This window comes from Dromiciops gliroides, chromosome 6 (assembly GCF_019393635.1).
Source record: "Dromiciops gliroides isolate mDroGli1 chromosome 6, mDroGli1.pri, whole genome shotgun sequence".
Taxonomy (NCBI): Eukaryota; Metazoa; Chordata; class Mammalia; order Microbiotheria; family Microbiotheriidae; genus Dromiciops; species Dromiciops gliroides.
This window is the reverse complement of record NC_057866.1, coordinates 166,234,088-166,250,618: the sequence shown is the minus strand read 5'-3', so window position 1 is coordinate 166,250,618 and position 16,531 is coordinate 166,234,088. Positions and strand designations below refer to the sequence as shown.

General features: G+C 40.3%; 1 protein-coding gene across 1 annotated transcript in view; it reads right to left on the bottom strand.

The window, feature by feature from the left end:
* Window positions 1-16,531, bottom strand: part of FHIP1A (FHF complex subunit HOOK interacting protein 1A) — a 394,460-nt gene that overhangs the window by 149,657 nt on the left and 228,272 nt on the right. The window contains 1 exon segment of the mRNA XM_043970067.1: window positions 3,591-4,217. Coding sequence (XP_043826002.1) covers window positions 3,591-4,217 — 627 coding nt within the window.

The window sequence follows — 16,531 nt, the reverse complement described above, 5'->3', positions numbered from 1 at the left end:
AGCAGAAAGGTTTCCTTTCCATCTTTCCTTGGGAAAGTACAGAGAACATCTTGGAGGTAGGAACAGGTGAATGTTAAACTCTTTCCATTAGCCTCCTCCCTCCCCTTCAAAAAGAATGTTCAAATAGCGGCCCAGTTTTCTAAAAGAGTCATTACTCTTCAAGAAGGCCGATGCTAACACACTTTGACAATCATCCTAATTAGGGAAAGCTTTTTGTCAATTGTGGTCCTCTGCTGGATGGTTAATAGAGTGAGCTTTTTATCTCCATTGTAAAGAGGCCTTGTTTTCTAAATTAAGTGTCAGATGTAATTATGGAAGCCAGAGCACAAATCAGATTATGGAATCTATCCTAAGGGGCACAACTTAACACAACCATGCTCCATATTCCTTTATGGCTTGTATTCAAACGAGGCCAGCCTGTGTCCTCGATGCCCTGGTGTTGTTCTCCCCTAACCTTTAAAAACAATAAGTACAGTGTTTTAAACACATTGAAAAAACACAAGGCAATTCTGAAAACCAACAATGAAACCTGGTTATAGCATAAGAACTGGTTTCACCCCCCACCCCCAATACCATATGTGTTGAAGGGTTAAAGATTCCTACCCCAATCCCTTGGTGATGAGCTGTTGCATCACTCATCCCCCTTCTTTAATAGCAAAGCTATGTAGTTCTATTCTCAGTAAACCAGAAGCCAATTTCAAATCCTATTTACCTTGTAGGCTGCCTTGCTTTTAAAGGTTTTTTTTCCCCCCATATAGCAATATTTTTCCTAGAACACTAAAATGTATGGTGGCAGTTAAATACAAAGGCAGTTTACCAATAAACTCCATCATGCTAAAGCAATATATTCCACAAAAAAGAAAAAAAACCTTCTCCCCCTCTGTCTTTCATTCTCTCCCTTCCTCCCTCTACCCCATACACATGCAGTATCCCAAAAGTCTTAGTGCCATTTTAAGCTTTAATGGACTTTTGGGATACTGTATGTATATGTACATAATGTATATGTATGTAATAAACCCTCATGATGCCAAAGTTTGGCCCTCTCACTCTCTCTCCCCCTCCCTTCCTCCTCCTTTTCCTCCTCCTCCCCTTCTCTTTCTCCTCTGCATCCCCTCCCTTCCTCCTCCCCCTCCTCCTCCTCCTCCCTCCCTCCCTCCCTCTTCCCCCTCCCCCTTTCCTCTCCATCCCACCCTACAGGATCTCCCTATCTTGTCCAGGCTGACAGTGCAATGCCCACTCATGACCAAATCCCACTACTGATCAGCATGCAATCTTTCTCCTCCTCCATCGAGCCAGAAAGCTTCTCCGTACACAGCCTGGTGACTCCTCTTATCCTCCTGAGGGTCTGCCATATTGGTCCCAGATTTAGGATAAACACCCAATCAGCTTTCATTTTCCTGCAGCTCAGAACTCCCAAGCCCCTCAAGTAGCAGAGATTATGGGTATGTGCCCCCACATCTGGCCCAGCTTTCATTTCAAATGCACAGAAGCTAGCAAGGATTCTTCTGTGGGAAGCTGGTTATTCATTCTTAACCTGAGAGTACATTTCAGATTTCATAATTAGCAGGGAATCTACCCCATCCACTGAGGGCTCCTTATGGCAAGGAAGTGCTATGTGCCCATTGCCAAGCTTAACCATCCTCCTATGTTACACATATATAATTGTGCTTAAAGCTCTCCGAGCAGAGCATGGCATATTGGAGGCTTCAAAGAGCCATGGTAAAGAATGCACTTTCTGTGAATCAGGAAAAGAATGTGGGGAGATGATACAGGTCTGCCTGAAAACTGCCTGAGAAATGTAAATAGCTCCTACTCGAAGTAACGGACAAACTCTGAATCTGTCCAATTAAAATCCTCTTAGCGCTCAAAATGCTACTATGTTCCCTACATGCTAAGCGAATACAAAGAGGGCTCTAACAGTAAGAGATCATGGGGTGTCCCAAAAGTCTTATGGCAGTTTTAAGCTATTAAAGTTTAAGCAATTTAAGCTTATTGAAGATTTTTGGAACACTCGATATAAGAGCTGGGGGCCTTATGTCACTGCCTATTTAGCAGGTGAAGATGGAGCTGGAACCGGTCACCTCTAGCCTTAGAAGTATACATTTTGTTTCATTATATGTCAAGGGGTGAAACTGCACAGGGAAAACAGTCTCTTCCTAGAACACAGGTGTGACCACTGAACTTCCTTGTTCATGAAACTTTAGGGGTTCCTCATTGCATTGGGGGTGAAATACAAACTTGAGTTTGACATTTAAAGATATTTACAATTTGGCTGCAGCCTATCATTCTATACTGATTACATATTAAATGTATCAAATGAGATAACATGTGTAAAATGTTTAGCACAATGCCCGACACATAGCAGGTGCTTAATAAATGCTTGTTTTCTCACTTTTTCCTTTACACTCTAGCCAAACTGGAACATATAATTGCAGGTTCTATACATGATATTGCATCTCACCCATCTCTGACCTCCATGCCTTTGCACAGACTATGTCCCATGCTGAAATGCCCTTCCTTATCAACTCCTTCCCACTGGAACCCCAAGATCCCCGAGATGAAGTGGTATCTCTTCTGTCCAATTATTGTATATTTATTTCATGCATATCCTATAGTCATTCACCTGTTAACACACATCTCCCAAACTCATCCCCTTTCCCACTCCCCAAACAGAATAAAAACTCCTTGGGGGCAGGGACTCTCTCCCTGGCTTATTTGTATCCTTAGCTCCCAGAACATGCTCACTGTTTAATAAATCCCTGTTGATTGATTAATCATCAGTTGACTGATGACCTACTATGTTAGAATTTTTAATTCTTATTTCTTTTTCTCTTTGTTAAAACCACATGGCTATGGCACAACATGAAGTCAGAGGGTCTGCATCCAGCCTCCTAGTTCTGCTTTCAGTGTGGGCAAATCAATTTGGGCAAATCACTTCTCTTAGATCTAAAGATTTCTTACATGCAAAATGAGGGGAACTGGACTACATGATCTCCAAAGCCTGGTGGATTAGTGGTCCTCATGTTGCAACAAAATCAACTAATCAAGAAATATTTATTAGGGCCTAATATATGTCAGGAACTAGGTAGGCACTGAAGAGACAGAGACCAAAATGCAAGAGTCCCTACCCTCTTGGGAATTTGTGATTTTGACCATGGGGAAAGCCTCACCCTCTACTGTCATCTCCTGTTAGAGAACTCCCCCACAGAAGCAGAGTAAAAAGAATGCAAGTTTTATTGATCTTTCATGATTTGCACCACTGGAACAAACTATAAACTGTTTCCTAATGGAATATATATATATACGAAACTTGAAAGCCAGCAGAGGGAAAACGGTAACACAAATCTCTCCTTCTCCCAGGCTGCTGTGCTCAGGGAAAGATTTCTCAACCAAATGGCAAGTGAATTTAGCTCTTTCTGTTCTCTCCAACACTGTCTTCCCCAAAGGCCCAACATCTTTCAACAGCAGATGTGAAGCAAGAAACAAAGTAGTTAAAAGAAGAAAAGGAAAGGAAAAGACTAATGAGAACTAACACTGGATGGGGAAGAATGAGTGAAAACAAGAGTGAGGACCTGATGCCAAAAACTTACTGGACAAAAGTAGGTGTTCTCCACAATGTGGTGGGCCACCATGCTGTTCTCTGCTGAGAGCGCCATGATGAAAAGGAGAGCATCTCGTGCTTGCTGTCCCACTGTCCCCTCACGGTGAATGAAGGGAATTAAAAGGGAGAAAATGAGGAAGTTGGCAGCTCCTTGATCCTCACTAGTGTGGAAAAAGAGCTCCAAAATGGACGGGTCTTTGGCCAGGATGCAGCAGAGCTGATTGAGCAAGACAACCAGCTCTCCCTCCACAGCAGGTGTGGCTGCCCCAGAACAAGAGCTCAACAGCATCATTAGAGGCTTTAAGATGGGCTTGTGGTGCAACAGAGGCTGGTGAGACTGCGTCACCAACATCTCATACATCTTCAGCTGTTCAATTTTAGTCTCATCAGTGAACTCTCGCCTCAAGCTCCAAAGGAATAACTTCTCCATGATGTTCTCTGAGACCACAAACTCCAGAATGGGTCCCATCGCAGCATCCTTTGCCTGCTCTTCAATCAGCAGGAAAAGCATATGTTCTACATAATTCTGGACGGCACTGGCTTCATCTGGAGGGATTGATCCATATTTTGCCTGGGCATTTTTCAAAGGGTCATGTTTCTCCAAGATTTTCACAACCTGTTCCAAAACCAAACACAAATTATTAATAAGATATTTGAGAGGAAAAGAGAGGAAGAGACAGACAGACACGGAGACAGAGAGAAAGGCTCTGATTTTCATGGTTTAGGATCTTACAAATTTCATATCCTGACCCACATTGTAAATGTCACAGACACCTTTGAGCATACATGCGTGCCCTTGTTCACAAGTCAATAGTCAAAGATAAATAACATTAAGGGTGTGGGGTAGAAAGCCCACTGGACTCCGAATGTATCACATTCCCCTAATGGACTATAAGCTTCAGAGTGCGGGGTCTGCCAGTGTTCATATTTATATAGTATTTTAAGCTTTTCACAATGATAGATATATACATATATATGGATACATATATGGATAACAATATTATAACATTATTATATATCTGGAATATGATATGTATGAATAATGCATTCTCTGAGGACCTTCTCCCCCCCATACAATTAGTAAATCTCTACCTACAAAAATATGCACTAAATAGGCAACTATTTCCCAGACTTTTCCTTTCTCCTCATGAGAGCCTATTCATGACTTCCTTCTGTCCACCAAAAGGCCAACATGAGAAGCAAGGATACATAGGGCAGAGAGAGCCAACCTAGGAATCAGAGAGGTTCGAGTCTCACTCTGACACATATTTGCTTCCTGAGCCCTGGGCAGTCACCTAAGCTCTCTGTTCCTCAGGCTCTAAGCTCTAAGATTATAAACTAAAGATCAACAGCTGAGTTGCTTTAATAGGAGATTCTCTAGCAGTGAAATCTAAGGCCCCAAACCAAACAACCAATCCCCCACACACACACACATATAATTAACCACACCTTGCACATTAGTGAGCAGAAGGAGAAGGAAGAGAAGAACAAAAAGCAGCAGCAGCTAGCATGTATGTATCTTAAGATTGCAAAGTTCCTTGATCCAACCATTCTGGAGAGCAGTTTGGAACTATGCCCAAAGAGCTATAAAGCTGTGCATACCCTTTGACCCAGCAATAACACTTTTGGATCTTTTTCCCAAGGAGATCATAGAAAAGGGAAAGGACCCACATGTTCAAAAATATTTATAGCTCCTCTTTTTGTGGTGGCAAGGAATTGGAAATTGAGGGGCTGCCCATCAATTGGGGAATGGCTGAACAAGTTGTGGTATATGAATGTAATGGTATTCTATTGTGCTGTAAGAAACGATGAGCAGGAGAAGTTCAGAGAAACCTGGAAGGACTTTCATGAACTGATGATGAGTGAGATGAGCAGAACCAGAACATTATACACAGTATCATCAACATTGTGTGTTGATCAACTGTGATAGACTGGATTCTTCTCACCAATACAATGGTACAAGAGAGTTCCAGGGGACTCATGATGGAAAAGGCTCTCCAAATCCAGAAGAAAAAAAAAGAACTATGGAATATGGATGATGATTGAACCATACTATTTCTTTTGTTTTTGGTGCTGTTATTTTCCTATTTTGAGGTTTTTCCTTATTGCTCTGATTCTTCTCTTATAGCATGACTGATGCAGAAATATGTTTAATGTTGTTATGTATGTGTATATGTATATGTGTGTGTGTGTGTGTGTGTATAACCTATATCAGATTGCCTACTGTCTGGGGGAGGGGGGAGGGAGGGAGAAAAATTTGAAAATGGAAATCTTATGTAAACAAATGCTGAAAGCTATCTCTACACATAACTGGAAAATAATAAAAATACTTTTATTTTTAAAATAAATAAATAAAGTTTAAAAAAATATTGCAACGTTCTTTCCATAGATTTCACTGGATTCTCACAATTCAGTAGGTAGTATTTATTATCCCCATTTTACAGATGAGAAACTGGAGGATAACACAACTAGTAAGTGTCTAGAGCTGACTTTGAACTCAGACATTCCAGACTCCAAGTCCAACATCCTTACTCACTGCACCTGTCATCGTCATCATCACCACCACCACCATCATCACCATGGTCATCACCACAATTATTTTTATTATTCTTATTAGTGAATAGATCTATTCTGGTCCTGGGGATTTCAAAGATAGAGCATGCTATGCATTTACCTTTTCAGTGGCTTCCAGCCAAAAGGGAAAAAAAAATGTTGGAAGACCCAACTGTAAGCCCCTTAAAGAACAGACTCCAAATAATGCTTAGTCAGCCTAAGGCTTTGATTTAATTGGTGACTTTGTCTTGGATCTTTCAGTTTGCCTTCTCAGCATCTTGTTAATTGGAGCAAGCTAATTTCGCTATTCCTTTGCTACAATGCTATATCTGATGCATTGTAACAGATTCTGTACTATGCTAGAAAATCAGAACAGATGACTAAGAGGCAGCCGAACACAGTAAAACAAGTTGGATTTCATGTCAAAACCCAGATCTGCCACTTACCATGCATGTGATCTTGGGCAAGCCTTTCTGGACTTTGGTTTCCTCCAATGTAAAATTAAGAGCGTTGGGCTAGTTGATAGCCTAAATCCCTTTTATCTCCAAATCTGTGATCCTATGAGTGTAACTTATCCTGTGTTAGGTTACCCCCCAAATCTATAAGAAGTGAAATGTGCCTTTTCTTGTACTAAAAATCACTGAGATTTCATTATCTGCTAGTTGCTCTGCTACCTTTTCCTTGGACAGTATTAATACCTTCATAATAACACACACAGTGCTTAATGATGACAAAATGTTTCCCATATATCATCTCACTTGATGGTTTTAAGATTAATGAAGTCATTCCAAATGGAAAACCTAAAGAAATTTTAGATGAAGGCTTTTGGCATTAGAGGAATTAAGATGGTGACCAACTCTGTGGTGGTCTTGTCACCATACTATACCACTGGGGCCACTTTTCAGTCACTCATTTATTTTATTATTTTATTTTATTTTTTGCAGGGCAATGAGTGTTAAGTGACTTGCCCAGGGTCACACAGCTAGTAAGTGTCAAGTGTCTGAGGCCAGATTTGAGTTCAGGTCCTCCTTAATCCAGGGCTGGTGCTTTATCCACTGTGCCACCTAGCTGCTCCCTACTGGGGCCACTTTTAATTGAATGAATGAATTCCCTAATTTATCATCTCTTTCAGATAAACACCTTTCAAGTTCTGCCAAGGAGAGGAAGGAAGGACCTTTTTCATGTAGTTCTAAAACAGTAGCATGCAAGATGAACCAGCTTTACCACAAAATTATGTCCAAAAAAGAGACATGCAGGGTTTTTTATAGATGACATTGAGCCAGGATTTTTTAAAAGTAAGAATGAAAATCAGCACATTCTTTTAAAATTGTACCTCTACATATAAGTATAAGCATTTATAGTTGTATTACATATGCTCACAAGCATGTATATGTGTGTTTATAGATAGACACACACACACTAGGCAATAGTAAATTAGTAAATAGTAAAATGCCTTATTTATTTAATCATGATTTACACTTTCCAACATTCACTTTCTTTTAAAATCTCCTGTTCTATTCAATGCTATTCCCAATAATTTGAATTGTTTTTTAATGTATTTGGGGAAAGCAGACCTGTGATTTCACCTCCCATTTCTAGTGTGGGAACTCCTTCCATGGCTGATCTGCCACTCCTATGCAATTTAAGAGCCTTGAAGATTTGCCTAGGGAAAGGAAAGATTAAATGACTTGCCCATGGTCACAAAACTGCTATGAGATAAAGGCAGGCCCTTCCTGACTCCAAGGACAGACCTCTACTAACCTGGCCAGGCTACTTTTTTTCCCCTCCCAATTTAGTCCTGTGCTAATATACCCATTCTTTGGCTGGGTAAACCTAAAAAGGCAGATAAATGTTCAAACAGGAGCTGCTAATGACTATATAATTAATATACTTTCTTTAGAGATGCAATTCAGCCCTACAGCAAACCCTGCCATGTATGCAAAGCTCCTGAGTTAATGTTGAACCTCTCAAAGAAAAATCTCTCTCTCTCTCTCTCTCTCTCTCTCTCTCTCTCTCTCTCTCTCTCTCTCTCTCTCTCTCTCTCTCTCTCTCTCACACACACACACACACACACACACACACACACACTCACTCACTTACCCTCCCAGCTCCACCCCAAAATGGTGCAAACTAAGATGATAACAATAGTAATAGTAATAGCAGACATTCATATGTCACTTTAAAATCTACAAAGCACTTTACTATTATTCCCATTTTTTAAATGAAGAAACAGTCCCAGAAAGGTTAAGGGACTTGTCTATAGCCAAACAAATAGTGTCAGGTAGGATTTGAGCCAAGATCTCTTTCATCTCCAAGTCCAATTCTGTCTGTACCGCACATCACACTGCTAGCTTCTGCTGCTATCATCATCATCACCACCACTATAACTTCATTAGGTAGCTAGGTGGTACTAGGTGGTGATGGAACACTGGCCCTGAAGTTGGGAGGACCTGAATTCAAATCTTTCCTCAGACACTTACTTAGTAGCTCTGTGACTCTGGGCAAGTCACTTAACTCCAAATGCTGAGCCATCTCCAATCATCCTGATCTATATCTTGCCACTGGACCCAGATGGGTCCGGAGGAATGAGGCTGGTGACTCTGCACAGCCCTCGAACACTTAAATCCAATTTACTGCAAGTCATGACATAACCTCCCGATATCATGGTCCTCTTAGAGAATGAAGGACAAACAACCACCACTACTACTACTACTACTACTAGGATCACTACCAATACTACCACTACTAGTAGTATTACTACTACTACTACCACTACTACTAGTATTACTACTAATACTACCACCATTACTAATATTACTACCAATACAACCACTACTAGTAGTATTACTACTACCACCACCACTACTACTAGTATTACTACTACTACTACTACCACCACTACTAATATTACTACCAATACAACCACTACTGGTAGTATTACTACTATCACTATTAGTATTACTACCAATACTACCACTACTGTTACTACTACCACTACCACCATTACCACTATTACTATTATTCATACTACAATAACTTCTACAACTCCTTCTCCTACTACCAATCATGTATATTAGCACCACTTCATGAGAAAATCAGCAAGGGTCTAAAAAAAACCCAACCCTTACAGTTTGGCCAATGGTGTTTTACCATCCTAGGTCAATGGGATCTATACAGCTAAATATTTTGAACCTATCTAAAAGGTTAGCCAGCCTTAGGATAAACATACTCTATAGTCAAAGCCAGAGAGCAGTCACAACAGGAAGAATGATGAATAAAATTGCTAATTTAGGGTACCCTTTGTGCTTCCATTAATTGCTCTATTCATTTGTTTGAACTCAGTGCACAGCCCTCATTAGTGCCAATCATAAATAATAACTACCTGAATTCCAGAAGCGTGTTTATGTCTCAGGAACACTTCAGTAAGGAGTTCTCACAACATTTTTACATAATGACCAATATACTCAGGTCACAAGGTGTTCACTTAAGCCAACAAATGATTATCCTTCCTGATTAACTAGAGTGTAAACAGAACCATGAACCAAGAGTTTGCTCACCCCTCTTCCCTGTTAGGAAGATGAGTGTCTGATTGAAGAATTCCCTTGTCATTCTTCCCTGCTAAGCAGATTAGCCTCCATTCACTCCGAAGCCCTGCTGTGTACAAGCATGTGTGTATACATATGCATAGAGGCGCATGTGCGTGCGTGCGCACGCGCGTGCGCGCACACACACACACACACACACACACACACACACACACCCCTGAGTATCAGCAGGGAATTATTTCTATACTTGATTTGGCATTTCAGTGAAGCCACTGCTGAACCCAACACATACTAAATCCCCTGAATTGCTCACGCTAAGTACCATCATGGGAGGAAAGAAAAGTCACTAAGTGAAGTGTTCACCAACAGTGCCTTTCCCCTTTGGACACTCCATTCATACTGACTCCCCCTTATTAGACTTCTACTAGACAGTTACTCCTCTTAAGAAAAAACCCTTAATGCATATTTTACATCTGTTGTTCAGTACGGGCATGAGCCCTGACCCTCTGAAGACTGCCTAATGCTGGGAGGAGGCTAGACTTCTTTACTGCCAAAGGTACTCTGGTAATTAGAGCAAAACAAGTACTCTGTAACCCCATCTTTCATCAGCATCATTTATAATGAAGACATCATATAAACCTAGATATAGAACTCAGAGACTGACTCATGGAATGTCAGAGCAAACAGAGATCTTATAGGTCAACAAGTCCAGCAGCTACCTCATTTTAAAAATAAGAAGAATGTGAGAATGTGCGAGGTGGACTGCTAAGATCATACACACAGAGCTAAAACAAGAACCAGTGTTCTCTAACAATCCTGTCATCGTCCAGTGCCATCATCATTATACCACACTGTTACACTTATAAAACTGAGGATGAGTTAGAAACTAAGGAGGTTCTGATCTAATAGTGGAGAATCCTGGATTTGGTCACCTACCTATTATCTGAGTGACAATGGGAAGGTCAAGTCACTTCTCTGACTCAGTTTCCTCATCTGAAAAATGACAGGGTTGAACTAGACGATCTTTAGGGGACTCTTTCAGGTCAAAATCATATGATCTGTATTTTAAAATATCCTGGGGGGAAATTTAAAAATTTAAATATCCTGGAGAATCCTTCAAAGCCATCTGTAAATCTTCAACTCTACAAGTCAAGCATGGCAATAAGCAGACCCTGAGCTGATAACATTTTAACATGTTGATTTATTCTATGGATTGATGGAAACAAGTGGCTATGGGTCTCTTCCTCAAAAAAGAGGATTTCTCTCCCATCTTTTTAGTTGGCATGTAGAAAAGGGCAGTGGATAGGGGAAATGCTTATCAAAGAACTATTTCCAAAGATTTTTTTAGAAGACTAATGAGAATTCTTCCTAGTCTCCCTGGATTTTTAATGTCTTTGGAGCCTCATCACTTCTGCTAAATTATACACAGAGATCTAGAATGATGAAGACTTTAAAAAAAAATTGGCTTTAGCAATCTAGAAATCATAGGTAACTTTGGAGAGAGGTGCTGATCAACTCCTCCCCTTTCCCATCCACTCTATGCAGATAACTTCATTGCCCATTCTCTCTCATTCCTAAGCTCCAGTCCCACATCACCAATTAATTGCCTATTGGACATTCCAAACTGGATGCCTTCTGGGCATCTTGAGTTCAACATGTCCAAAACAGAATTCATCATCCCCCCCCCCCAAAAAAAGCACAATTTTCTTCCAAATTACACCTATTCTAATAGCCTATAAATTGGTCTTTCTGCTTCATGTCTCCTTTCTTCTTTTCATTATGCTCTGTGCAACTGCCAAAATAATCATTCTAAAGAACGACCGTGTCACTCCTCCATTTGAAAAGCAGCAGCAGCGATCTACTGCTTCTAGAACAAACGCATTTAAAGTCCTTCACAACCTGACTCCAGCCTAACTTCCAAAACTTATTTCACACTTCTCCCCACCACATACTCCACATCCCAGTCAAACTGGCTTATTTACTGTGCCCTGTATATAATGTTCCATCTCTTACCTGTGCCTGGAATGCATTCTCTCATCACTCCAATCCCTCATCACTCCCCTCACTTACAGAACCCCTTAGTTTTCTTCAAGACTCAACTAAGGTACCATATCCTACAAAAGGCCTTTCCTGGTCATAACCCCAAACATCACTAGTGATCTTCCCCAAATGAAATTTCTGTGTATTTACTTTTGTGTACACTTCCTTCTCAGCCCTTTGCTGAGTTCCAACCTCATCATTCAAATGGAACTATTTTCTCCACAATAATCTCTTAACTACCAAATCCAACAGAGTCTTTGCCGTTTTAAAAAAATAATCTTTGGGGACTGCTAAGTGGCACAGTGGATAAAGCACCAGGCCTGGGTTCAGGAGTACTCTGGTTCAAATCTGGCCTCAGACACTTGATACTTACTAGCTGTGTGACCCTGGGCAAGTCATTTAACCCTCACTGCCCCGCAAAACATTTAAAAAGGAAAAAAATAAAATAAAAAATAGACTTTTATTTTTTTCCCTAGTTATATGTAAAGACCATTTTTAACCTTCACTTTAAACAACTTTTGAGTTCCAAATTTTCTCTATCCCTCCTTTAACTCCTCCCACCCTGAGACGGTAAGCAATTTGATGAAGGTTACACATTTGCAATCGTGCAAAACACATATGAACATATTAGTTATGTTGTGAAAGGCACAGACACAAATAAGGAAAAAAACAAAAAATAGAGAAAGTGAAAAATAGTATACTTCAATCTGCATTCAGACTGCATCATTTTTTTCTCTGGAGGTGGATAGCATTTTTCTTCATGAGTCCTTTGCAATCATCTTGGATCACTGTATTGCTGAGAATAGCTAAGCCATTCACAGATGATCATCGTACACCATTGTTGTTACTGTGTACAATGTTCTAGTTCTGCTCACTTCGCTTTGCTTCAGTTCGTATAAGTCTGAGATCAGCCTGCTCATCTTTTCTTATAGCACAGGAATATTCCATTACAATCATATACCACCATTTGTTCAGCCAACTGATAAGCATCCCCTCAATTTCCAATTCCTTGCCACTGCAAAAAGAGCTACTATAAATATTATTATACAAATAGGTCCTTTTCCCTATTTTTGATCCCTTTGAGATACAGACGTGGTGTTGGTATTGCTGAGTCAAAGGGTATGCACAGCTTTAGAACCCTTTGGGCTTAGTTCCAAATTGCTCTCCAGAATGGTTGGATCAGTTCACAACTCCACCATAATTCTACCATTAGTGTCTGATGGTTCCTTGTCAATCATCACCTTCTTGATCTCTCTACTGCATTTGACACTGACTCCTGAATGTTTTCCTCTCTGGGTTTCTGTGACATTGCTCATTCTTGTTTCTCCTTCTGCTTCTCTGCCCCCTTCTCAATCTTCTTTGTTAGATCTTTATCCATGGCATGCCAACTAACAATGGGTAGATCCAAGCCTCTTCCATCTCTATACTCTCTTGATGACTTCCCTGTTTTCAATAATCATCTCTATCCTTAAGAGCTAGATTTATACATCCAGCCCTCGTCTTACTTCTTAGCTCCAGGTGCACAACACTAGTGGTCTGTCAGACATTTTACACTGGCTATCTCACAGGCATCTCAAATGCAACATGTTCAAAACAGCATTCGCTATCCCAAACAGAACATGACCAACACCTAACACAGAACATTATCCAGGAGATCCAAACAAGACACCATGTCACCTACCTGTCAGACATTTCAAACTGGACTCCTTAATATCATCACGTCCAAAAGAGAACTCATTAATCATTTCCCTCACACTCATTTCTCTTCCAGTTACTCAATTCACAATCTCAGAGCCATCCCTGACTCCTTATCCTTCCTCATTCTAACTTCTGTTGCCAAGTTTTGTTCATTCTTCTTCTACAATATCTCTCACATCCGTTCCTTCTTTGCCCCTGAACTGCCACAACACTAATGAGGACTCCCACCTCATTTCTCCTGGACTATTTCAATAGCCCTCTAATTGGTCTCCCTGCCTCAAGTATCTCCCCTCTCAAATCCATCTCTAAAGTCAAGTTAACATGCAATAATAAAGAGCTTAGGGGGTGTCGGGCACCCTGCAAAGTGCTGGGAATACAAAGACAGGTAAAAAGAAAGTCTCCATCCTCAAGGAGTTTACATTCCAACGGGAGAAGACAACATAAAATGAAAGCTGAAAAGGATGGAGGGTGAAAGAAGAGAAGGTACCACTGAGAGAATATGGTCGAGAAAGTCCAGAGAGTCAGGAGCGCATCCCAGATAAGAATGAAGACATGACTGTCCTGGACATCTCCCTTAAAATGGAAGCTCTGGGATGAATCAGCTAATCAGAGAAGGATGCAACTGCCCAAGTGTATTCCTGGAATGCAGGTCTAACCATGGCCCTCTTCTGATCAATAAACTCCAGTGCTCTGTTATTCCCTCTAGGATCAAATACAAAGCCCTCTATTTGACATTTAAAGCCTTTTACAACCTAGCTCCAAACTACCCCCCCAGCTTTATTACATATTACTCTCCTTCATGTACTCTATAATTCAGTCCAACTAGCCTTTTTTTTCCTGTTCCTTATATGAAACAAAATTTCCCATCTCTTACCCTTTGCAGAGCCTGTTTGCTCCCCTCCCCCTCCTCAAACTTACTCTCCTCCCTGAAATGCACTCCCTCTCCTTATCTCTGCCCCATAGGACCCCTTGTTTCCTAGGAAGGTAAGCTCAAGCATGGCTTCCCCCATTTTAAGAACCTCATCCTCAAAATTATGAATATATTTTTGCATACGTCTCAACAGAATATAAGCTCTCTAGAGGAGAAGAGTATTTCCTTCTTAACCTTGTATTTTTGCATTTAGCAGTGTCCAGCACATGGAAGACACTCAGAGAGGAAGTTTAAAGACCTGCCTCATAGGAAAAGACTATAAAGACTGGACTAGATCAGTAGTTCTCATGGCCCCTGAGTAACCACAGCATCACTGTGAGGCATACAGAATCAATATGTAAATCTAAAAAGAAGCCAACCTCCCTTGTGATTTTCCCACACATACACAAATTACTATTTTTTCAAAATGATGTGGATGCTGTTGTGATTAATAATAAATTCATTTAAACATGGGGGGATATATCTCATAGCTATGCAAAGACTGTTGTTCATGCCAGTGACAAACCTCGGCTATTCTAGGAATAACAATTTGTGCCCTTCAGAAAATGTGTTCCTCCTAGCGCTGGGAAGATACTTTTTGTTTTATGAAGAAGTTTGAGTTATTTCATTCTTTTTGTCAAGGGAGTGAGGGGTAGGAGATCTAAACTACCTGCTTCTACTTTGCTTCCTAAGCAAAGGAATCTACAGGCATACCTCAGAGATTTGCAAATTCGGTTCTAGACCACCCCAACAGAGCGAATACCAAAATAAAGTGAGTCACATGAATTTTTTGGTTTCCCAGTGCATATAAAAGTTATGTTTATACTCTACTGTAGTTGATTCAGTGTATAATAGTAGCATGTCTAAAAACAATGTACATGCTAAAAGTTAATAAATTCTTTATTGCTAAAAAACGCTAACCATATAAAGTTGTAAACTGATTCAAACATTCTGTAGAGCAACTTGGAACTATGGCCAAGGAGCTAAAAAAAACATGCATACTCTTCGATCTAGTAATACCTCTACTAGGTTGGTATGCTAAAAGAGAATTTTAAAAAGTTGAACTCGAAATTAGGGTGATGCCTATCACTTGGAGAAAGGCGAAACAAACTGAGGGATGAGATTAGGATGGAACGCTATTGTGCTGTAAGAAATGATGAGCAGGATGCTATGAGAAGGACTTATAAAAAATGCAATCCATCTACAGAGAAAGAACTGATGGTAGCTGAATATAGATTGAAGTATAATTCTTTTTTTGTTAGTTTCTCTTTTTAAAGGTTTTTTGTCTGTTTTCTTTCACGACTTGACTAATATGGAAATGTTTTGCATGACTGCACGTGTATAACTGTGTGAGTTCTTAAGAGGGTGGGGAGGGAGGGAGGAAGAGAATTTGGAACACAAAGTTTTAAAAATTGATGTGGGGGCAGTTAGGTGGCACAGTGGTTAAAGCACCAGCCCTGAATTCAGAAGGACCCGAGTTCAAATCCGGCCTCAGACACTTGACACTTCCTAGCTATGTGACCCTGGGCAAGGCACTTAACCCTCATTGCCCCACCCAAAAAAAATCAATGTGAAGATGTCTTTATATGTGTAACTTGGGGAAAATTCTAAATAAATAAATAAATTTAAATTAAAAAAAAAAACACTAACCATAATCTGAGCCCTCAGGAATGATAACCTTTTTTGCAGGCCTGCCTTGATGCTAATAGCCGCTGACTGATCAGGGTGGTGGCTGCTGAAGGCTGGGGAGGCTGTGACAATTTCTTAAAATAAGACAACAATGACGTTTGCTTCATCGATTGACTCTTCCTTTCCCAAAAGATTTCTCTGTCACGTGTGATGGTGCTATAATTTTACATGCAGTAGAATTTCTTTCAAAAGCAGAGTCACTCCTCTCAAACCTTGCTGCTGCTTGATCAACTGAGTTTTTGCGATATTCTTCAATATTTGTTCAGGTGCCTCAGGGAGAAGAAAGGCCCAAAGAGAGGGAGGGACATGAGGGAATGGCCAGTCCATATAGTAGTCAGAATACACACACTGTTTATCAATTAAGTCCCTCGTCTTATATAGGAATGATTTGTGACACCCCAAAACAATTACAATAGTAACACCAAAGATCACTGATCACAGATCACCATAACAAGTATAATAATAATGAAAAAGTTTGAAATATCGTGAGAACTA